This window comes from Arachis ipaensis, chromosome B3, assembly GCF_059453495.1.
Source record: "Arachis ipaensis isolate K30076 ecotype BB chromosome B3, ASM5945349v1, whole genome shotgun sequence".
Classification (NCBI taxonomy): domain Eukaryota; kingdom Viridiplantae; phylum Streptophyta; class Magnoliopsida; order Fabales; family Fabaceae; genus Arachis; species Arachis ipaensis.
In genome coordinates this window covers 4,403,641-4,427,066 of record NC_142438.1, presented here as the reverse complement: position 1 = coordinate 4,427,066, position 23,426 = coordinate 4,403,641, and the positions used below count along the sequence as shown (strand labels likewise).

Genomic DNA, 23,426 nt, shown 5'->3' with positions numbered 1-23,426 from the left:
AATAGATAAATAAATATATATAATATAATTAGAGTAAGAAAATACAAACCTTAGAGAGTGAAGAGCTGTGAGATGGTGGTGGGAATAGGAATGACAAGTTTCGGGCAGTGTCAAATATTAAATGGGATTTAAGTGAAATTGATGAAGTAATTTTTTTTACGAAGATATTTTTATTTAAAAATAATAGTTAAATTATTAGATAATTTAATATATTTAATTAAACTACTTAATATAATGTATGTTACTATTTAATTATTATATTTGAAAACCTCTTTTACATAAATAACTACTTTAAAAATAAGTCAGATATCTAGTTAATTTTTTTAATTTTTTGAGTAAAGTATCGTTTTTGTTCCTGATGTTTGGGATAAGTCCTAAAGTTGTTCCTAACGTTTCAATCGTCCTATTTAAGTCCCCATCGTTTTAAAATTGGCTCAATGTTATCTTGCCGTTAGGGATTCGTTAACAGAATTGACGGCGGAATAAAATTGAGACGATTTTGAAACGTTAGAGACTTAAATAGAATGAAAACGTGGGGACAAAATCGATACTTATAAATAAATTTTAATTTTATCCTTCAATAATATCAATTTTTTACTGTATATAATATTCAATTATTTTTTAATCACATCTAAGTAAATTACTCTTAATCACACTACTCTCATTCTAAATAATTTTTTTATATTTTTATATTCGGGTTCGAGTCTCCTATCTTTGGTAAAAAAAAAGTGTAAAATTATAAAAAATAAATTTATTTAGAATGAAAATAATGTGATTATGTGTAGTTTATTTAAATGTGATTAAAAAATAATTGAATATTATGTACAGTAAAAAATTGATATTATTAAAGGATAAAACTAAAATTTATTTCTATGTATCATTTTTATCTCCAACGTTTTCGTCCTATTTAAGTCGCTAACGTTTCAAAATCTTCTCAATTTTGTCCTGTCATCAATTCTGTTAATAGATCATTAACGACAGGATAACATTGAATTAATTTTGAAACGTTAAGGACTTAAATATGACGATTAAAATATTAAAAACAACTTTAAAATTTATCCAAACGTTAAAAACAAAAACGATACTTTCCTCAACATTTTTTCAATCTATACCTGTGTCACTGTGTGGGCGCACAATGAATCTATAAGATTAATGAAAGGTGTTTCTCTTATAATATTTCAAAAAATGTTCGTAGTCAATTTCGACCATGGATTTCTGAATTTTAGAATTGTTATATGGTTGAATTATATCAATTCATTTACTCCGGTTTATTTAGTTATTTTAATTTTTATTTCAATGCATCATCAGTTGATAAATATACCCTGCCAACAAAAGAAAAAGGAATTAATAAATTTATAATTTGTCTTTCTTTGGGGTTTGTGCGTAAAGCTGGCTGTGGATAAATTATTTAATTTAATGTTTGTTTCCACAATACTCAGCCAATATAATGATTTTTTTTTTTTTTTTTGGACAGTAGCCAATATAATGATTTTTGACTGGATGAGGGGAATAATATGAGGCCCTGAAAAGCTGCTCTTGACTTGGGTTCACTGTAGAGGCCTTTTTAGGCCTCCAGTTTGTGATTTGCTTATTCTTTTGGGCCTTTAGCCCTTTTATTTACCAATAAAAACTAATACATTTTGACCAAAAATATTCAATCACTAAAAGGGTTGTTGGGTCCTTTTCCCTATTTTACATGTGCATCGCTAAGGGTCATTCACATTATTTTCAGTTTATATGCAAAGATATTCAATCATCGACCGCTCCAAGTATGGGTTGTCATTTCTAGTACACCCCAATTTCAGCTTCAACAAAATAGCCTTAAAGTAGTTTGCATTGCATTATGGGGAACCATTTCTTTCTAAGATTTTTAGGTCGTGTTCAACCATTTATCACTCTTAAGTAGAGCCTTCCTCTTGCAATGTTGTCGGTACTTTCGATTTCAATATATGTAAAGTTCAACATGATGAGAAATATCCATAGCAGATGTTTGTAGCGATTCTTAAGTAAGTAGATACAAATACCTCATTTCAAAGCATACTTTACAATAACATTAAGTTTGATTTTTATTTGTTCAACACATTCATCTAGAAAGGAGGAGCCTCTTGTATTTATAAACTCTGTTTCCCCCCTTTATTTAAACCTATGCTCCCGATCCCTCACATCACGTGTACCTGAAAATAAGTGAAGCTGAAGTGGATCTATCATAGTAACCTAAGACTAAGATGCTGTAAATCTCCTCTGAGGAAAGAGTCCATTCCATTCGTTTGTCATTTCAAAGTCAACCAAATAACAAGGAACAATGCTACAAGCCTACAAGTACTTCTTTAACATTAAAATTTACTACCATCACAAATTTAAAAGCACAAAAACCACATAACGCCAGGAAAAGGAAACAGAGACCAGCGTTACAGCTTTACAAATGCTGACTTTTTCCCCCCACCAAAAACCTCCAAATTCCAAATTCCAAAATTAAATCGGCATTTTCATCACTTATCTAACTCTCCCTCAATGTATGTGCCCTCCCTGCTTTGACTTGCGAATTGCAATGCAATGCTCTATGCCATTAAACTACCACCTACAACTTGATTAGTCCTTATCCTAACCTTTGTCCACTTTTTACAGTCTTCAGTAATTTAATCTTTCAAACTTTTCACTTCTTTCATAATAAGCTATCTTCTCCTCTCAGATGTCACTACTAACTTCCATTCACATGTTTTTTTCTTTTTTGTTCCATTTCATTTCGTGTACATTCATTCATTCCTTTCAACTTGTGGCTTGTACCTCAAATCTTTTGCTACCATGTTGAGAAGAACCATCTTCTTTCTTTGTTGATAGTGTCTTGGACTTCCTTGGTATGCACTTTGCTCGCACCATGTCTCCCTCTTGCTCCATGATTTGCAACCGGGAACCACTGCAGAAGGGACAGCAAATCATACAAACATATGAATAAGAAGAACCACAATATTGATAATGCAATTTAACTCACACTCACTAACATAATCAATTTAAACAACAAAAGTCATTATTGCTAAAATGACAGTAAATACACAAAACTACTGAATATTTGAATGTGATCTTTGGCGTATTCATTTTCCCAATCACAATTTCATTCTTTTTCCCCGGTGTATTCGTACAACTTGTATAATTATAGGTGGCAAACTGGAAAGTTTATTTATTGAAAAGTTACCAATAACTCTTTGGATGCTTTAAATTTGACCCCACATGCTGCAGCTGACAATATTAAATGGGGCCAAAACAAGGAAGACAGATATATATCAATAATTGCATTAAATTAACTAGAATTTACAAGCATATCTCATTTATTCACCCTACATACAAGATGAAACAGGACAGGCAGAGGTATGCAGGCAACTGTCAACTATCAATCTACATGCCAATGATAGCTAGCTGCGTGCTAGTTTTCCCTTTGTGTAAATTTCAACAGATTTCACCATGTATATGAATTTACAAACGTTTCCCAGCTATAAGAATGTACCAAAAGTTTTATAATAACAGATAAAAAAGAAAGAATGACAGACTAATTAAGAAGATCATCAAAATAACAGTTAATCAAACGACTTAAAATTATTCTAAAATAAAAACACAAAATATACATTACCAATCAGTGCATATTTCATCAATCATAGTCGTTTGCATGTGCTGTGTTACTTTCCAAGAGGCAACACCATTCCAAAATGAGTTATTTTGTCTTTACTATTTAGAGGACATTGAGAATTTAGGATTGAATTCACTTTCGCTTTCAGCCAAAAAGATAATTAGGACGGGAAGAGGCAAGGCTACATGATGAACATGGAGAATGGACAACATTTCCGGAGACAAAGGAAGTGGGAATCCTACCTTGTTTTGACAGTGATTGATAAATTTGAACTCCAAAGTTACATGTGGTGTTTAGTTGTAAGAATTATGTTCAAAATGACATCTAAAGTACTACCAACTGTGGTCACCTTTATCCCCCTCTTGGTCTATCCAAAGGTAGACGTTTAATTTATTTACTCTTAAGAATGGGGAAAAAAAAAAAGGCAGAGTTAAAGTGATGGTAAAATAGTATTTGTACAAGAAGTTAGGTGTTAAAAATGTATTTTTCTATGCTTAATGATAAGGTATATGAAACAAGATTTGGATCCTCTAAAGTTTGAATTTCACTTTAGAGAGAAAAGTGTGATCTTTCACCATTGATTTTATAGGTGGGACCAATAATAAATATGAAAGAGAAACTATTCAAGGGTAGAAGATCACACTTTACTCTCTAAAGTGAAATTCAAACTTTAGAGGATACAAATCCGTCAGTATAATACTTGTTTGACAAAATAAAACAATAAAACTTGACAATATATACATTTTAAAATGAATACTATTGCATTATTTTTACTCTATGACCTATTGACCTTTATTGATATTACCGCTCCATAGTCTGACTTGGGAAATTAAATAAAGAAATATATGCAACTTTTGTCAATGACAAGGATACTTATACTAGTAATATTATTGTTTAATTTGTTTTACTCAACTAACATTTTCTACTGTCTTCAATCTCAAGATGCCTCTTCCTATGTGCAAGAAGCTTAACCTCAACTTCAACCTCATTTTCATTTCGATACTAGAACCTATGTAGCTGAAAACTGTATGAACGTCAATGGCTACAGTCTCCAACATTGCCAAAACCAATGCACACGTAAGCACGGATCTCAATTTCACAAAAACCTTAATCAGCGAACCAAATTAAAAATTCTTTTACAAGTAACAGAGGAAGAAAAGAGAAACTTATACCAAATAGCAAACTAAAGAGTGTTAATCTAATGATAAACTTGTTTAGGCAAAAGATTTGAAGGCATAACAATTAACGTACCTATCTGCATTGTAAGAAGAGGACCTCTTCAACGCAGGGAATTCAACTTTCTTGGTCTCAATCAAGCTCCCACTAAAATACTCCTTATCTTCCAATGTTACCCTGTTCAAATCTGGAATTTCCATCGATGTCCCTACCTCTTTTCCCACTTGATTAGAATTATTATTCCCTGCTCCGCGGGGTAACCGAGCTTTGTAGTGCCCAACCAATGAGAACCCTTGATCCTTATCAGACTCGGCCCCACACTCCTTAAACGACACCGCACCGCACGATAGTAACTGCAAGAGAACCGACGAAGCCCTCATCCTTCCGCTATGACCATTCTCAGCCGTCACATTATTATTGTTAATCTTCGCAGAACACAATCCCAGCCGTCCATCCGCCTTCATCAGCGTTTCAAGCGTCTCCGGACTCGAATCCGACGGCGGAGGCGAGATCTCGTCCCTGCTTAGCTCAATGCTCTGATTATGACACGTGGCATGCGGGACCCGCTCCGATTCCGTGATTTCTTCTCCTTTGTCTTCGACTCCTTTATTATTCTGACTCTTCTCCTCTTCCCTAGCCGCCCTCCTCCGCCGCCGCCTATCGTCCGTCGTTTGAGTCGACGCGTCAGCGGCGATTTTTCCGGCGGAGTCTCCGAACGAGTCCGACTTGTAAACAAGGTACTCGTTCATGTCAATGGAGCTCCACGACTGGTTGCGCCGTCGCGTCACTGCGACCGCCGGGAAATTAGCCTCTTCCTCCTCCGGTTTCTGCATCTCGGAAGCTCTCGCATCATGATCAACAATCTCAGATCCTTTGAGAATGTAGTCTTGCCCCTGCGTCGGGTAAATGAAATCGTTCTCCGATAAATCGTGCCACACGAAGCCATTTTTGTAGCTCCTGAAATCGAATAAAAAAAATCAAAACAATCATAATGAAAAAAAAAAAGCATGAAAATTAAAGCATTATGTAGAGCGAAAGGAAACAGTACCGTTTGGCGGACCAGGAATACATTGCAGCCATGCCTTTTCCTCGAAGCAGGTTCAAGCGATTGATTACATCTGAAAAACGACGACGTTTTGAGCTTCTTGATTTGTTGTGTTAGTAGATAATATATTAAGAAGGAAGATGCATAATGCATTTACCTTTGAGGTAGAGTCCTTGTGGTGAGGAGAGAGGAACCTCCATGAAGTGAGGGTGCTCGAGGTGGCCGCTTCGGGAGAGGTAGTAAACGACGGATACTTTTCTTGCCGTTTTGGGCTTGGGTTCAGTCCAAACCTTGGTCCTCTCTGGACTCGTTTCTCTCTCCGTCCATTTCTTCGGAACATGATGAAGCTCCGTCGTCGTTTTCCTTCCCTTGGAAGCGGAACTCGAAGTCACCGAGGGCGACGACATTTCTCCGTACTTTCTTAGCTGAACAAGACTGAGCAATAAAGCGTTGAAGAGTTGAATCAGAGTTGAAGTAAATAGAAAGAAAGCGATGCTAGCTAGCGGGAAAACAGAGAAAAAGGGTTCTTTCTTTTAAGGTATCGTTTGGAATTTGAAAAATGGGATTAATTAATTCATTAATTTAAGAAGCGCGGTAGGGTGGGTGAGTGTGAAATGAGAGAAGAAAGAAAGGTAAAAAAAAATAAAATAAAATTGTTTTGATGCTGAGGACAAACAGCTACCAAACAAGGAATGACTGTTTGGGTTTCAGATAGAAGCAGTCCTGTGAATGTGAGTGTGATAGTAGAATTTTTTTAAAAAAATTTGACATTAACTACAAGACAGGGAAAAAGCAGAACGTCGTCGTAACGGCTTTGTTTTGTTCTTTGTCATGTTTTATAAAACTCCAAATGGTAATTCTGATTCATGATTTATATTTGATTTCATTTTCCCTCTCTGATCTCTGCTAGTTACTAGTACACTGCTAGTATGTATATGAAGGTTCAAATTATTACAAATGGTACTACTAGTCTCCTGTGTCGTGCTACTTGTCGTGTTACCAAAAGCCTAACCCAATAAATTTTACGGATTGCATCTATATAGTCTAGTAGTATTTGGCAGTAAAATAGAATCCAAATCCAAATGATGGTACAACATATACAGACACTTGTTCCATATTTTTCAGAAGATTGAAACCGGGACTTGATCAATGAACTATGGCACCTTGTGTAGAGTTAACTGCACCTGGCAGATTTGGTGGCTCAAAAATTTGAATATGAATTTAAAATTAGTCAATTCTGCCAAAATGACCATGCAAGGTATTATTCGGATATAATTTACCCCTTTTCTGCAGATTGCAAATTCGCAATAAGGATGTATTTAGTTTGGGTTTTTGTTTTTTTATTTTTTTTAGTGTTTTTTGTTTTTTTTTTTAATTTTGTAAAAAAATTAGGAAGTAAAAATAATTTATTTTTTATTCACAAAATTCAAATAACAAAAAATATTGAAAATAAAAACAAGAAATAAAAATATAAATCAAACGTACGTGACTGATATGACATGGGCTAAAAAATTTTGATATGAAAACAAAATGAGTGATATACTTTAACATGGTAATTTTTAGTGTTTTTTTTTAAATTGTGGGAGTACACAGATCGGACCATGCGGGTTGTTTGATTTTAAAATTTTGCTTAAGAAATCGCATGGTCCGACTTGCGGTTGGACAAATATGAATTTTGGAAGCTAGAAAACAGACCTCTGAGTTCTGTTATACTGACACCACATAGTTGTGAAACACCTGTATTTTCCATATCCGAATCCAACACCACTTTTGCTCCTATATTCAAATTAAAAAATGACATGAGAGACACTGTGTAAGTTACAAAAAATAACATGTTATACTTATTGTCTTTTTAAACTCTTTGTAAATTGTGAAAAATAGCATGCGTTTTTTCCTATGACACATAGGTGTTTTTGGATATTTTAGAGGTTATGAAAAATAAACTATTACATATTCTTTAACATCACTAAAAAGTTGTAAATAATTAAATTTGTCTTTAAAAAATTACTCATTTTTTAAATTAGTCTTTGATTTTTTTTTTGTTAATTTCGTTTTTAAAAATTTTAAGTTGATTACATTGGTCTTTTTACTACTTTTTTTGTTATAACCACAAAATTTGCTAATATAACACGTTAAGTGATGCTACAAGTCTGCAATATACACCTAAAAATTTTAATTGACTATTTATATAATAAATTTATAAAATTAATTCAAATCAAAATTTAATTGAGAGAAGATCTTAAAGTATTGGAATTTCTCAATTTAAAGTTAATTTAAATTAATTTTATAAATTTATCATATTAATTATCAATTAAAACTACTAAATATGTGTTGTGAAGCATGTTATATCAGCAAATTTTATGATGTTATTAACAGAAATAATAAAAATACTAACATAACTAACTTAAAATTTTTAAAAAATAAATTTAATTTAAAAAATATATAATCCTTTAAAAATTACTTAAAACTTAATTTGTGAGATTTGATTTATATGCACATTCAATCATATGAGAACGCTTAAAAAATTCAAATTGATTTGATGTGGGTTGACCGAGAGAAGACTAGTATGTAAAGCGGGTACTGTGTGCACCTAACTTTTGACTATAGGGCATTGAATTGAACGTGTAATGAGTTAATGTTATGACAGTTGGAGAGAGTAGGTATGTTTGAAGCTTTGAAGATAGAGAAGACCGGTGGGTTAATGAGGTTGGCGATTGAGGTATATTCAATTTCGTGGCATCGTGATCAAAGTCAGAAATCAGAAGTAGTCGCAGTGGGGGTCCAACATAATATACGTAGATGTGGGATTTTACTCGTTGACCATTCTGTCCCCAAATCTCTAACGTGTGAAATTGTGAATCCATCCACCTATGCGCCTATGCCATGTGCTACAAAGTTCAAACTTACTAAATCTACTATGGGCACAGAATACCAGATTACATCCAATACGACATTTAAAAATAATAACATTTTTAGATAAATTATACTTAGGACAATTTACATAAATAAATTGTTTGTTCTTTAAATTTACGTAATTGTATTGTTTTAAATATAAAAACGTAAATACATTATTTCATACATCTATAGAAATTATTACTGTCAGTAACTGTTTATTAAAACACATTATTTTTGTGTTTGTGTAAACCGCTATTGCCAATAGCAGTTTTTATAGATACATGAAACAATATATTTGCGTATTTATTTTAAAAACAATACATTTACATAATTTTAAAGATATAATAATTTATTTACGTAAATTGCCCTTATACTTATTATTCCTCTATTTACTTTTTTAAAAAATGCTAAAATTAAAGTTAGTCACACCAATATGAAATTATATTTAAGTGTGTTTATGTTAGAATAAATTAATTTTATAATCTAATTATTCATCTTAAATAATTTTAAAATATATCATATGCAAAAACATATTTAGATCTATGAAAGTAATTAAAGAATTGTCTGTTATTAACTTATGATAATTGAATTTTGATTGATAGTAAATCTTCGATCTTTTTTCGACCAAAATTTTTGTATTTCTAATAGAGTTGAATAACAACATAAAAAAAAATTAAAAAGACAACTTTAATATATTAGAAATTGAAATCCTTAAATTACTATTCATATTTGGAAGCAATTCTTATTAATTTATAAAGCTCAAATAAAATAGAATAATATTTAATTTTATTTTCATTTAAATTTAAATCAAAAGTAATATCCACTTATTCTATTTAATATTTATAACAATAAATAAGATCACTCGTATATGAGTTATATAATATGAAATAATTGATAATAATTAATTATATTATTGCTTACAAAATAGATTAAGAAATTGTAATTTTTTAATAGTTTATATATATTTAAAAAAATATTTTTTTATGTTTTACTGAAATAAGATATAGACAAAAACAAATAAGTGTCAAATAAATGTCATATATAAAATTCAAAATGTTATGGATAATTGGATATATAAAAATACTAAATCAGTTATCATAAATTTATGTATAAATATATGTATAATAGTATTTATTTTTAATATATATTTTATATTTTAATGTATATCTTGACACAACTAATTAATTTTATTAGTATATAATTAATATACATGGTTGATAACTTGATATGATATATATATGTATATATGAAATATGATAACTCATAGTAAAGTTCTTTATTTGTAATACTAGTTACCATACTAAGTCTAATGGAAAACTATATTTAATTGAGGAATGTTAGGGCAGTAATTTTTGTGTTTTTTAACTATCAATTGGTCATTAATAGTATTTTTAATGGTTAAGTGCTGTTTACAAAATACAAAAATTACTGATACCTAGATTTTTTCTATTTAATTATTTATATATTTAGCCTTTATTTTGTTATTGATATAAGAACGTGAATGGCAAGGTTAGAGTCGTTTTTTGACTAATGGTGACAGTGGGGAGGAGGAGGGGTGTAACAATGTCCCTTCTAATTTGCACAGCGGATATATGGGTGATTGCAGCATCGTCGTTTTCTCGAAGCTCCACATGTACAATATTATTATGCATGGATCAAAATAATATTTTGGATGCTAGTAAGGTGTGAACAAATCGGAAATGGTGGGTTAGTCTCAGTTATCGGCGCAACAGTCCAAGTGCTCCATGCAAGCCCACATGCATTTGCTAACGTCCACCATGCCCCCTCACCAGGTACAGGCCCCTCAAATCTCCATCATATTACTTCCATTTGGTACCAAATATGCAATATGTATAAATAAAATTAACTGTCGAATTTATCATTCGTATACAATATATATTAAAAATATATATTTATATATAAATATATGATAATTAATTAAATAATTAATTTTTTATTTATATATATTATTTTTGGTTTGGTAATTAGGTCATGGATATGTACATTTGTAATTAATATTAATATTATTATATAAAAACAGTTAATTAGTTTGAAGCATTATAGTACGACTTGATCGATTCATCATTTTTACACTTGATTGAATCAACTATGTTACCTTACGAGTTAAAAAAGCTAATTATTTATACAGAATATATATTAATGTATATATAAAATATCGATCTATTACTAATGAAAATTAAGATGGTAATTTAGGGGTTTTTTTTTTTTTTTTAGATATGAAAATATTGGGCATGGTTTTGCTGGTGTAGGTAGGTGGTGAATATAATGCTACAGGGAGAGAAAGTATAATACGAAAATAGTGTGTTGAGCTAGTACATAAAATACGTGTTAGACACATGATAAGTTCTCATTTAACACGTAAATTATGTGTTAGACACGTGTTGATTCGATGTAATTTTAACATATAACTTATGTATTAAATCTTTATTTGTAAATATTATCAAGAGCATAGTGAATATTATTTTGCATTAGGCACATCAATAATAAATAATTAATAATATATTCTATCTCGACATATAATCACACTAAATAATTACTAAACACATGCTTATAATTTTTGTTATGTGTAAAACTCACTCTAAATATACTAAATACTAACTATTTCTTCCTTCAAGCTCATTAAACGCTCTCTGTTTCTCTTGCTCACCCTATTCTTTCTTTATATCCTCGCAACACTCTCTCTCTGCCTCTCTCCATATTCTCTTTCTTTTTCTATTCACGTTTATTAAGTTAGAGGAGTGTTTGAGTCGAATTTAATGGACCTTCATATTTATAACGTCTATTTTCGGAACATGTATTATCTCCTGTATCCAGGCAGACTAACAACACGTCTCCACGTGTTGAAAAAGTTGACGTGAATCTAAAAAGTCAGTAATTTTATTAAATTTTGACTAGCATGTAACCAGTAAAAAAAAGTGAGTCATTAGATGAAATCTCACACCAATTTCACACCATTAAAACCATCATTGATGACTATTTGATGGTTACAAATCACAAAAATTACTGACCCCTTAACACTCTTCTTCTTAAAAAAATTGGTAGGAATATTAATAATTTTTTATGAAATATTAATAATTTTTTCATATAATTTTTTTTGTGGTAATTTAGTGCCTAAATTTTATTTTTCTAAAATTAAATTTCATTATTTTTAAATTTAAAATGTTAGATGAAAATATTTATTATTTAACTAAATTTACATTTTTTTATTATTTTACATATTTAATAAATAAAAAGTAGACAAATAAATACATTAAATCTATGGCTTCAAAATTTCCCTCGATTTCTCAACAACTTATCTCTGCACACCGACATTATCGTATGTTCCCACCTAGTCACCTGCTGTTGACTCTACTTCATTAATGTAAGCGCAATTCTTTTATCATTTACCTTGATTGTTTTTAATTTTTTATAAAAGTCACGAGTTGCATAGTGCTACTTTCTTATAAATTATTATTAGTGATGTATGTAATAATGATTCACGTCTTAAAACCATGATTATTTATATTTATCATGTAAATTCATGTAATGTCAATATTCTCATTATATTTTGAAACAATGAAACTTGGTTTATTGGAGCAATATTCAATTTCAATGTAAGTCAATCTCTTTCATTGGTACTAATATAAGATGGTTCAAGTGATGAGAATCTTGATTCTTTAACTAAAATCTGTTATTCAAATTTTAGGGAAAAAAAAAATATACACATCAATAAGGCTTTATTTGTTTTTTGAAATTAGGACTAAAATTGAAAACTGAAATTGAGTATTATGTTTAATGGTAAGATATTTGAATTCAAATTTTAGTCTTAAGATATAAAATTTTAATTTTTTTAATATTTTTAGAAAAATAGAGATAGGAAATTAAAATTTTTAGAGATGGATCAAAAACTAAAATTTTTTAAATATTTTTTTATAAAAATACTCTCATTAAAGAGTAATGTTTATTTTTATTTAAAAGAAGAGTAACAAGATATTTATTTTTATTTGTGTTATTTTAATTTTATTAAGAATTTGATGATTTATATTATTTATAATTTTATGTTAGATTTTTTTAAGATTTTATTATTTTAATTTTTATTTTAATTTTTTTATTTTATTAATATGTATGAAACATGGAATGATTGAATTTTATATTTGTTTGAAAAATTTTGATTCAAGGTAGGATTGAGAACTTTAGAATATGGGTAGGACTAGGATTCTCAACCCTAAAGATAAAGTAGTATTGAATTAAAAAAAAAATCAAGCTCTAAAAATAGGATTATGGTAGAATCCAAATTCTATTATACTCTACCTATTACTAGTTTTAATCTTTCAATTTCAGTCTTTTTTTTCGAACGAAGTGTAACAGATTTTTTTGGTAGCATTTGTTTTGAGGTATTGAGACGGAGATTAAGAGACTAGGACTAAGTATCATGTTTGATGGTTTAGAAATTGATACTAAAATTTTAGTCTCTGTTCCTAAAATTTAAGTATTTCAGTACCTCCAAAAAGTGGAGACACATGAAACTAAAATTTTTGGGACGGAGATTAAAACTTTAATAACATTTTATACCTAAAATATCTCATTTCAATTAATTAATTTTAATTTTATCCTTTGTACAAATTAAATTATTAAAACTTTATTCTTATTTTAATCTCTATTTCTATTTCTTACTTTACACCAAATACAATACTAAAACTTATTTTAATTCCGGTCTCTCTTCCAAATACTATCTTCGTAATTAGTTGGACAAGACCAATTCAACGTGTGCGTTTGTTTTTTGTTTGTTTGGTTGGTGATTTATGCTTTTGTCTTTGCTATGGATTAGAGTATTAGACACATACTCAAATTTAATTTAGTCTACTGTTGAAGTATTTGGTACTGCTTTTTTTTTTTTTTTTTTTTGGGTCGTGTCTGATTATAGACAAAAGCCCATACTCCCACCCAAACTCATGAAGAGAGAATAATAAGTATTGCTAGTAAATATCTCAATGGCGAATACATTAATTAGAAAGTTCAAAATATATATATATATATATATATATATATATAAATAATTTTTTAAGTTTTTATTCATTCATCGTAAAAAATAAAATTCAACGATTATTCTCTTAAAACAATCTATTTAAAATACTTTTTGCTAATTTTTTTTTTTATGGGCTTATTAGTGCAAGTGCTTCATTACGCACAAATGCACCATGTTACATGATTTTGATCCAACCAAAACCTTCTTACGTGAGAAGTGACATTTTACACGTCAAATCATGCACAAGCATTATTACTAATGGAGACTTAGTTAGATGGGCCCATTAATTAGGAGAAGATTAGGCTTAAATATCTGCCTCCAAAGAAACTAATGTTAATGATATCCCTTCTAGTTATTAGGCCCAAAGAAGGATTTAATTTGTTGAGAATCTCATTATTCCTATACCTTTCACACATAAGGACAAATATGTCCAATTGATGATTCTAATTAGTATATATGGATGGCCAAACAAGAGATAAATTTGCCAAATGTTAATCAATTATTTTTGTCTTGGAAACTTTAATTTGCTAGATTCCTTAGCTTTTGTTTTGTGAGGTTCATGTATGTTGGGTTATGAAAAGGGGTGGAGAGGAAAAAATGGTTTAGAAGAAGAATAAATCACTGTTTGGATGATGTCTAAGTTTTAGAAAATTGAAGAAAAAAAAAAGCTATCACCATATAGAAGGGAGAATAATTTTTTACAATTTCGCTGTGTTACCAACAACATTTCTGCCAACTTCTGTCAACTCTTATTTATAACTGTGTTTAATAGAAGTATTTTTGTAAATGTGTCTAATAAAAATATATTTTTTATAACTGTGTCTAATAGAAGTATTTTTATAAATATATTTTCTAGATGTATCTCTTTATATATGTGTTTAAAATATAATAATTAATTATTGTTGATAATAAATTGGTAGCTATATTTTTCCAATTTTTTAATACCATAGAAAAAGAGGGGTCTTTTATTCCCTTTAATAAACTATAAATTATGATGTTTCTCCTTCGATTTCCAATATCCATACTCACACATATTATAATCAATCAAATTAAACTAATAAATTAGTTTTAAATAGAATAAGATCTATCTTTTAAATTATTACAGGTTAGATGGTTAATTCAGAAAGAAACAGTGCTGTAGAAAAGCCTAATGTGTTGGACGCCCCACAAATTAAATTAGTTGTGTAAGTTAAGATTATCGCATCATTAGGCCAGGGTTGTGAAAGCAAGTATTTAATTAGTTATTTATTCTTGTAGTATGAAATAAAGTATATCTAATTGGTGAGATTATAATGACTAATAATGACAGCAGATATTCTCTACATATAATTAATATATCCATTAATCACTTATCACCAAGTCACATAGATCTTGATTATCATTGCATATTGATTTAAAAATTTAACTTTCATATATTTTTAGTATAAAAAAAATACAGATAATTAATAGTGTATTATTATATTAATAAAAGTAACTAATTTGTAAATTTATTAATTAAAAAAAGAAATATTAAGAGGTCAATACAGTTTATTAATATTATCCAATATTTTAGGCTAATATTTTATTTCAATACTATTAAAATTTATGGTTTAGAATATATAATTATGATTTTAGTATTTAGATTTTAGAATTAGCTAAATATTGACAAAAAATAATAAGTTTTGTTAATTATATAATATTATTCTTTAAAAATTATCTAAATATATAAATTTAATTAAATAACGGTGTAAAACTATTTATAGTATTAATACATCAATCTTGTTTAATGTGTATAGATTTTAATGTGAATGTTAGATTTAGAGTGTCCATATATAGTTACAAGGCAACATCTCTAGTTCTCTACTTATTGCAGCACAAGAAGAGCTTAGAGAGCATTATTTAATGATGTCCACGTTCCCCTAAACTTTGGATAACAGCAAAAAGTAAATTGCACTATATATAATCATTAACAACTTCAACTTTCTAGTATGATGATTGGTGAAACCAATTTGTATATGCATCTATATATCCCATTAAACCACGTACCCAACATGTGAATATGGGGGTACACGTTATTATAGGTCTCAGTCAGTGTCACTTTATTTCTGTTGCTTATTTAATTTTAGAGATTAACAATAATAATAATAAGCATGATAAGTTGCGGGTGCTATCCCTGCCACTAGGGATGGCAATATGTACCCTACCTGCAGGTATCTAATTCGATCGCATCCGATCAGGTAGTGTTGTCAATTCAATCCGCAACAAATAGGGTAGGATCGGGTAAGGTGCGAGTTGAGTTTCAATCATATTCGATTAACTCGCATTCTATATATGTTTATGTTATATATTTATATAAAAATATGTTTTAAGTGGATATTGAATCAAAGACTTCTCATTAAATACAAAAGATCCTTAACCATTAAAAAAAATCAGTTCTATTTTAAATTATCATCAAATTATATAATAATGTTGTATATTTTTTGTAACCCGCGGGTAGGATCGGGTACCCGCGGATTAAGAACGGGTAGGGTTAGAGTTTGGATATTCTCAATCCGCAAATAGGATAAGATTGAATTTAAATAAAAATCTCAACCCGCAGGTAGAATTAGGATTAGATCCAAACCCTACCCTATCCTACCCATTGTCACTCCTATTATCCACCACTAATTAATTTTGGTCGAAATAATATCCGTTTTTATCATAGACAATTATATTTGAACTATAATGTTAAATTTATACTTATTTATATGATATTCAGAACCGATAGAGCAATAACTAAATCTATTTGCATGATACATGATCATTGACATCAGAGTTATCTTGAGATTCACGGTGGTCCAATTTAATTCGTTGGCGCCATATAAAATGTACCTCTTGGGATGTTCCTTTTCCTAATCACTAGATATTCACATTGAAATCCGTACTAATTAATAAATCAAAAGTAGATCACACTATAATTTAAACTTTATAATAATAATAGTTCTTATTAGTAGTTGTTGCTTTAGGTTTGAAAACGGAATGACAAAATGAGTAATTCACTTTGCCTTCTTACTTCCAAGTTCCAAGTTATTATATGGTTGTTTCGTTTGGATTTTGATTTTTTTTTTTTTTTTTACGGAAAGTATTGATTAAATTTATATTAAAATTTTAATTTAAGGAGCAGATATAACTTTTTTAAAAGAGAGTTTAATTCAAAATTTATCAACTAAATGTTGAAATTAATTTTGCAAATAGTGAAAAATAAATAAACTGATATTATTGAATAGATTTACAAACAAATTTTTGACAAAGTTTGAATAAAAAGGTAAATCATGTTGGAAGTTTATTGTAATTTAACTTCTATTGTAACCTAATTGTAATTATTTATAAATTATTAATAACTTAATCTCATCCGTTAATGCTAATGTTTGATAGACGCATTAGATTTAAATATAATAACACATATAAAGATAGTTTGTCTCTACATACGACGTCTATACAGTTTTCACTCACTGAAAATACCGAAAAACTGTCATCAGACTCACTGAAAATACTCATTGAAAATCAGTTTTTACTCACTGAAAATACCAGAAAACTGTCATCCTGATGAACGTCTACAAAAAAGAAAAGGGAGAGAAATTTGTCTTGAAGTTCAACTCTACCGTAACCAAAACTCTTCTAAATCAATCTTAAAGTTCAACTCTACTGTAATCAAAACTTATTATGGTAACTAATCCAAGTATAAAAATCACAACTTTTAAGATCCTAATTAATACTTCCTGTAAAATAAGTTTACAAATCAAGCATGAATGTAAATGAATTTGAAACTAAAAGTGGAAGAATGACTTGAATGCTGGGAAATAAATTAAAAGAACATCAAAGAAAGAATTAAAAGGGAACTGAAATTGAACAAACTAGAACAAATGAAATTGACTCTTAATATTCATATATATTGGCACTGCATCTTTTTTCTTTTGCATCAGTGTGACTCAAAATTTCTCATAACTTATGTGTGTATGAATTGTCATATGGAAGTTCCTTCATCCATTTTTTATATTTTATTTGTAGACAATTGTCTTCAACTTAATCTTCATTTCTTGATTGCTACTACCTTGGTTCTCCCACGTTCGTATTTAACTTGATTTCTAAAGATTTGAACCCACATATTGCGTTTACTTGCATTCTCCTATTTCTATTTATAATATTAAAATATTTAAATATGTTATTATATACCAAAATCAGTTACTAAAATTATCTGTCAATATATTTGTGTATAAATATATATATAATTTAATTTATTTTAATATATATTTATATTTCAACATATATTTTATATTGGTGACTAACTTTAGTAGCTAATTTTAGTGTACATATACCATTATATAAAAAAAACATGAATATTACCAACATATATATCTATTAAATACTCTAATTATATATTAGTATTTTTCTTTGTGTTGCCATGCTTGTTGGCCATTTGCATAGAAGCAGAACACAAAAGTACAGCTAACAGTCTAACACCACTATAAAGAGTAATCTCATTAGGTATCTAACAGAGATTTAATCAATAATAAACTAATAAATATTTTTAAATTATACTTTACATTAATTAATGATGATTTAAATTTTATTTTTAAAAAAATATAAAATTAATAATTATTAATTACAGTTATTTAAAGTTGATTAATTAAAAATTATTCATCTATACTTTTTTATAAAGAGACAATTATATTGAAAAACAATTGAAATAAAGGCTGCTACATGGGATTCACCAGTCCCAAATTAGTAATGGGCAATCTAACAATGGCAATAAATTAATCAACACATGATAAAAAGCTCATACCACATGACACCATTATTTAAAGATGGAGTAAAGTATCATTTTTGTCTTTAACATTTGGGATAAGTCTTAAAGTTGTTTCTAACTTTTTAATCGTCCTATTTAAGTCCCTAAAGTTTCAAAACTGACTCAATGTTGTCCTGTCGTTAGGGGTCCGTTAACAGAATTGACGGCGGGACAAAATTGAGACGATTTTGAAATGGTATGGACTTAAATAAGACGAAAACGTTAGGGACGAAAATGATATATAGAAATAAATTTTAATTTTATCTTTCAATAATATCAATTTTTTATTATACATAGTATTCAATTATTTTTTAATCACATCTAAGTAAATTACACTTAATCATATTACTTTCATTTTAAATAAATTAATTTTTTTCATAATTTTACTCTTAAAAATTTTTAGTTATCATGAAATGTTTGTAGAATGACTAGTATATAAACTTGTAGAAAAAAATAATATATATACAATAAAATATAAATTATACCTTTTGTCTTTAATGTATCAAAATTCTTTAAAATTATAAAAAAATAAATTTATTTAAAATGAAAGTAATGTGATTAAGTGTAATTTATTTAGATGTAATTAAAAAATAATTAAATACTATGTACAATAAAAAATTAATATTATTAAAAGATAAAATTAAATTAAAATTTATTTTTATGTATCGTTTTTGTCTCTAACGTTTTCGTTCTATTTAAGTTCCTAACGTTTCAAAATCGTCTCAATTTTGTCCCGCCGTCAATTCTGTTAACGGATCCCTAACGGCAGGATAACATTGAGTCAGTTTTAAAACGTTAGGGACTTAAATAGGACGATTGAAACGTTAGGGACAACTTTGGGACTTACCCCAAACGTTGGAGACAAAAACGATACTTTACTTTTAAAGATGCACGATTATATATACAATAATTAACTAACTTACATCGGTTAAATGGTTAGTTAATTTATCTACTTAAATAAATATTATGAATTTAAATTTTATTTTTTGTATATAATAATAATTTATTGATCAATACTATATTTTAAATAAAATTTTAATATGTGATAAATTAATTTTTAGTCTGTCGAATTAGTATTATATATATATAGTGTGTGTGTTAATGTTTATCGGTAATTCACATAATTAACCTTTATCACTAGTTAGCTTCTAGTTCTAATAATTAAATCCTTTAAGATGGAAAGAAAGAGAAACCAATTAATAAGAAGATAATAAACCCTAGTGGTCAACCCACAATAATTTGGTGGCATCCACGCTACTACTCATCTTTGAAGAATATATTTTCCCACTCACAAACATCTTAACCTCATATTATCAAAGCATTCATATGCTACAATTTTTATAGTATTAATGGAGTTTAATTTTAATTCTAATTAAGGACTTAACTTGCATTTGCATTGTATGTAGTAATTAATTTACTAAGTGGTTTTTGTATATAATTAACATATACAGATTGCAGTGATGCCACATCCCACTACTCTAGATATCTAGTTTCTTCTTTCTTCTACTTATCACGTTGATTAATTAATTTATAATTCGTGATTAGTACCCCCTCAATCTGATAATTGCTGTAGTGCCCAATGAGAATCGCACGGGGAATTCAGGCCTGAATTTTGCATCCAATTATAATACATTGAGTGTCTTGTTGTGGTTTAGTTAATTATTATTATCTTAATTAATTATTCCCTCCTCCACTTAATTAGTTTCTGAATGAGATTTGTTTCAGATCTTTCTAGCGAACCAAAACCATGTTTAAATTGAAAAAAAATATATTATATGACTAATGAAATTATTATTTGTTCTATACTTATCCATTCTAAATACTAAATACTAAATATTTTTTAAATTTTAAATTTTATATTCTAAATTCTAATAATACAAAAATAAAATATTAGTCTAAAATATTGATTAACATTGATTAAAAATATTAATCTCGTAACATTTTTTTTTGAAATATATTAAAACTCAAACAGAAAAGCAATGCAAGTTTTACCGAAAATCCATAGTATAATATAGATGTTGATCTTATTAATTATTTTACGGAGATTCTATATATTTTTTTTCTGTTGAATACAAATTCTTATTTCACATTACTTTCTTTTACTTTTTTTTTTTAAATTAAGAGAAAAACTTGAATTATTTCTGGCCGGCCCTCCTTCATAAGAAATAGGAAAAGTATAGGTACCAATATATTATCTGCTAATTTATTGCTAACAATAATTAATTATTATATTTTAAACACATATATATAAAGAGATATATCTAAAAAATATATCTATAAAGACACTTTTATTAAATATAACTATAAAAAATATATTTTTATTAGACACATGCATAAAAACACTTATATTAAATACAGTTATAAATAAGAGTTAGCAGAAATTGACAAAAATACTGTTAGTAACGTAGCAAAATTGAATAAGAAAATCTCTGAACCCACTATCCCTAATCAAGTGTCAATTACCTTGTTTATATATACCCTAAAACTTGATATAATCAGCTTTGATATCTTATTTATAATCTAGAAAAAAAATTTAAATTTATTTTATTTAATATTTATTAATTTTAGTAATAATTAATGAACGATAAATAAAATAAGTTTTGACTATTTTTAGTTATTAATTTTATTATAAAATTTTTTGATAAAAAAATAATGATTACAATTTTAATTTTAGCCGCTAGTAATTATTGATCAAAGCTATTTTAATTTGTTAGTAGTAAGTAGTAACTAACTTTAATTTAACAAATCTATAAAGTTGATGACATATATATTCATCTAGCTAGTAGTAACTTCCCTTTTTTTTTAATCTCCTCTTGAAGAGGTGAAGTGGAATAACCAAAAGTAGTCATTCATGGTTCCAGCCTAAGCAAGCTAAGAATATAGGGAGGGCTAAAATTAAACTAAAAACCCATATCTATGTACATTTTAATATTGTGAGAATAGTAATTAAAGATTAATGATTTCATCCTACTCTCCACTTGTCTAAAGTATGATTTGTCCACTTCATCAATCATGACCTTTCTTCTTTTAGAAAGCTTCACCTTTCTAGTATCTTCATATATCTCTCAGCTACAAAAATATAATTAGTTAATTACTAATAATCAAGGCCCAAGGGACACAATAATCGATCAAATTGTGTATACAATGGTCAACTTGCATCATTGAGCCATTCCCCTCCACCCATTTCTTTTTTGAGATTTGTTCCATACTATTTAATTTCACGCACTACTATATATATTCACATTTTATTTTAGTTTTATAATAGCTAAATATCTCAAAATTAAACATACAATAATATGTGGTGGTCCATTGGATAATTACTTATTAGGTTTATATAGTAATTGTGTGTTTTACAAATATATGTTATGATTATTATTTGTAGAAGTTTTAATATTTTTTATTTTAATAAATGTAAAACAAATATATTATTAGAACATTAAAATTTGGTATGTTTATTATAAAAAGTATTTAAATTAGTGTCTTTAGTTGAAAACAAAAAAGACAAAAATCTCACACTAACTTTAAATAAAGATAAATCATATAATATAATTAAACACACTTAGATGAATACAACTTGATTCACCACTCACTAAACATTTTTTTTACAAACCCATCAAATTGTTTACACAATTATTATTATATATAATAATTTTTCTCATGAAATTGAGCAAGTTAATTTTGTATTAGCATTAATTGATTTCTTATTATTACATCTTTTCAGTTTTCATTGATCATATGCAATAAACAAACAAAATGGGAACAAGAAGTCAACAATGGGGAGGACGAATAATAAATAGTGGCACACACTGGCATTAGTGTTAGCTTGAATCATCTAGCTAGATTTCTAGATATAAATGATTAACATGACAAATCAGTGATGGCCCAAAAGCAAGGGGAAATTAAATAATAACCGAAAAAATAAAAATCTATCTGCTAAACTAAATAATGATCAAGACTTCAAAATCTACGCAATAACAATATAAAGTACTAATTCAGTACTCTTTTAATAATAAAAATTGAAGATATACCAAATTAATGTAATACTTTCTTATATAAATTAAATTATTATCACTGCATATATAAAGTTCCGAATAAGAAATTAAAGATACAAAATAAAATAATATTTTTTTGTTATTATCAGTTAATTTTTTTAAATATTATTTTTGGGTATAAATTTTTAATTTTAAATTTTAAATCCTCACAAGAAATTTATAATTAAAAAATAAATACCTAATATTAATTAACTAACAATTAATTTTTTATTTTTTTCTCAACAAATTAATAATTACGCAATTGATGATAATTAATCTATAGAGACCGAACTTTTGCTGTCTTGGATCCCTTTAATTTTCTTTATCAATTTAATTTTCTTAAGAAATATATAACATATTTAAAGTGTACTATTATTTACAAGTGAGTTGCAAAATAAATGATGAGTGAAGAGGAGCGGTGGATATGCAAACTTGCTCATATATTATGAATTAAGAATTCAAAATGAAAAAGTCCGGTGAAAGTATTTTTATTAAAATTTGATTAATTATTTAATCAGTAAATAAAAAATAAATAATTTTATATTATTAGATACAAATCATAAAATCTGTTGTTTCTATTATTTGGAAATAGATTTTTTCAATTGTTAAAAAAAATTGAGAGTGTAAAATGTGATTTTTAACTCTTCATTGTTCTCTCTTATATTTATTTTTGATCCCACTCATAAAATTAATAGTAAGAGATCATACTTTACTTGTTAATTGTTAAAAAAAAAAGTTGAAATCCCCTATCACTCCTCATTTAAAATAAAGCAGAGTTAAGTTGTGAGAGAGAGAGCAAGCACACACACATACATATATAGAGTGGGAGT

General features: G+C 27.9%; 1 protein-coding gene across 1 annotated transcript; it reads right to left on the bottom strand.

Annotated features, from left to right (window-relative positions):
- Positions 1-2,237: 2,237 nt before the first annotated feature.
- Positions 2,238-6,579, bottom strand: LOC107629132 (UPSTREAM OF FLC protein (DUF966)). Its single transcript, XM_016331835.3, has 4 exons — positions 5,998-6,579; positions 5,844-5,913; positions 4,871-5,752; positions 2,238-2,914 (listed from the first exon to the last, which is right to left on the bottom strand). The coding sequence occupies exons 1-4, from the start codon at positions 6,245-6,247 to the stop codon at positions 2,767-2,769; spliced, it is 1,350 nt and encodes a 449-aa protein (XP_016187321.1). The 5' UTR covers positions 6,248-6,579; the 3' UTR covers positions 2,238-2,766.
- Positions 6,580-23,426: the final 16,847 nt, after the last annotated feature.

What these genes read in the sequence shown, in the direction of transcription:
- LOC107629132 (XM_016331835.3), bottom strand. Translation starts at nt 6,247, where the DNA reads ATGTCGTCGCCCTCGGTGACTTCGAGTTCCGCTTCCAAGGGAAGGAAA. An exon ending in ACAAGGACTCTACCTCAAAG is followed by an intron (nt 5,914 to 5,997) that starts GTAAATGCATTA and finishes GTCGTTTTTCAG; the next exon opens with ATGTAATCAATCGCTTGAAC. An exon ending in TATTCCTGGTCCGCCAAACG is followed by an intron (nt 5,753 to 5,843) that starts GTACTGTTTCCT and finishes ATTCGATTTCAG; the next exon opens with GAGCTACAAAAATGGCTTCG.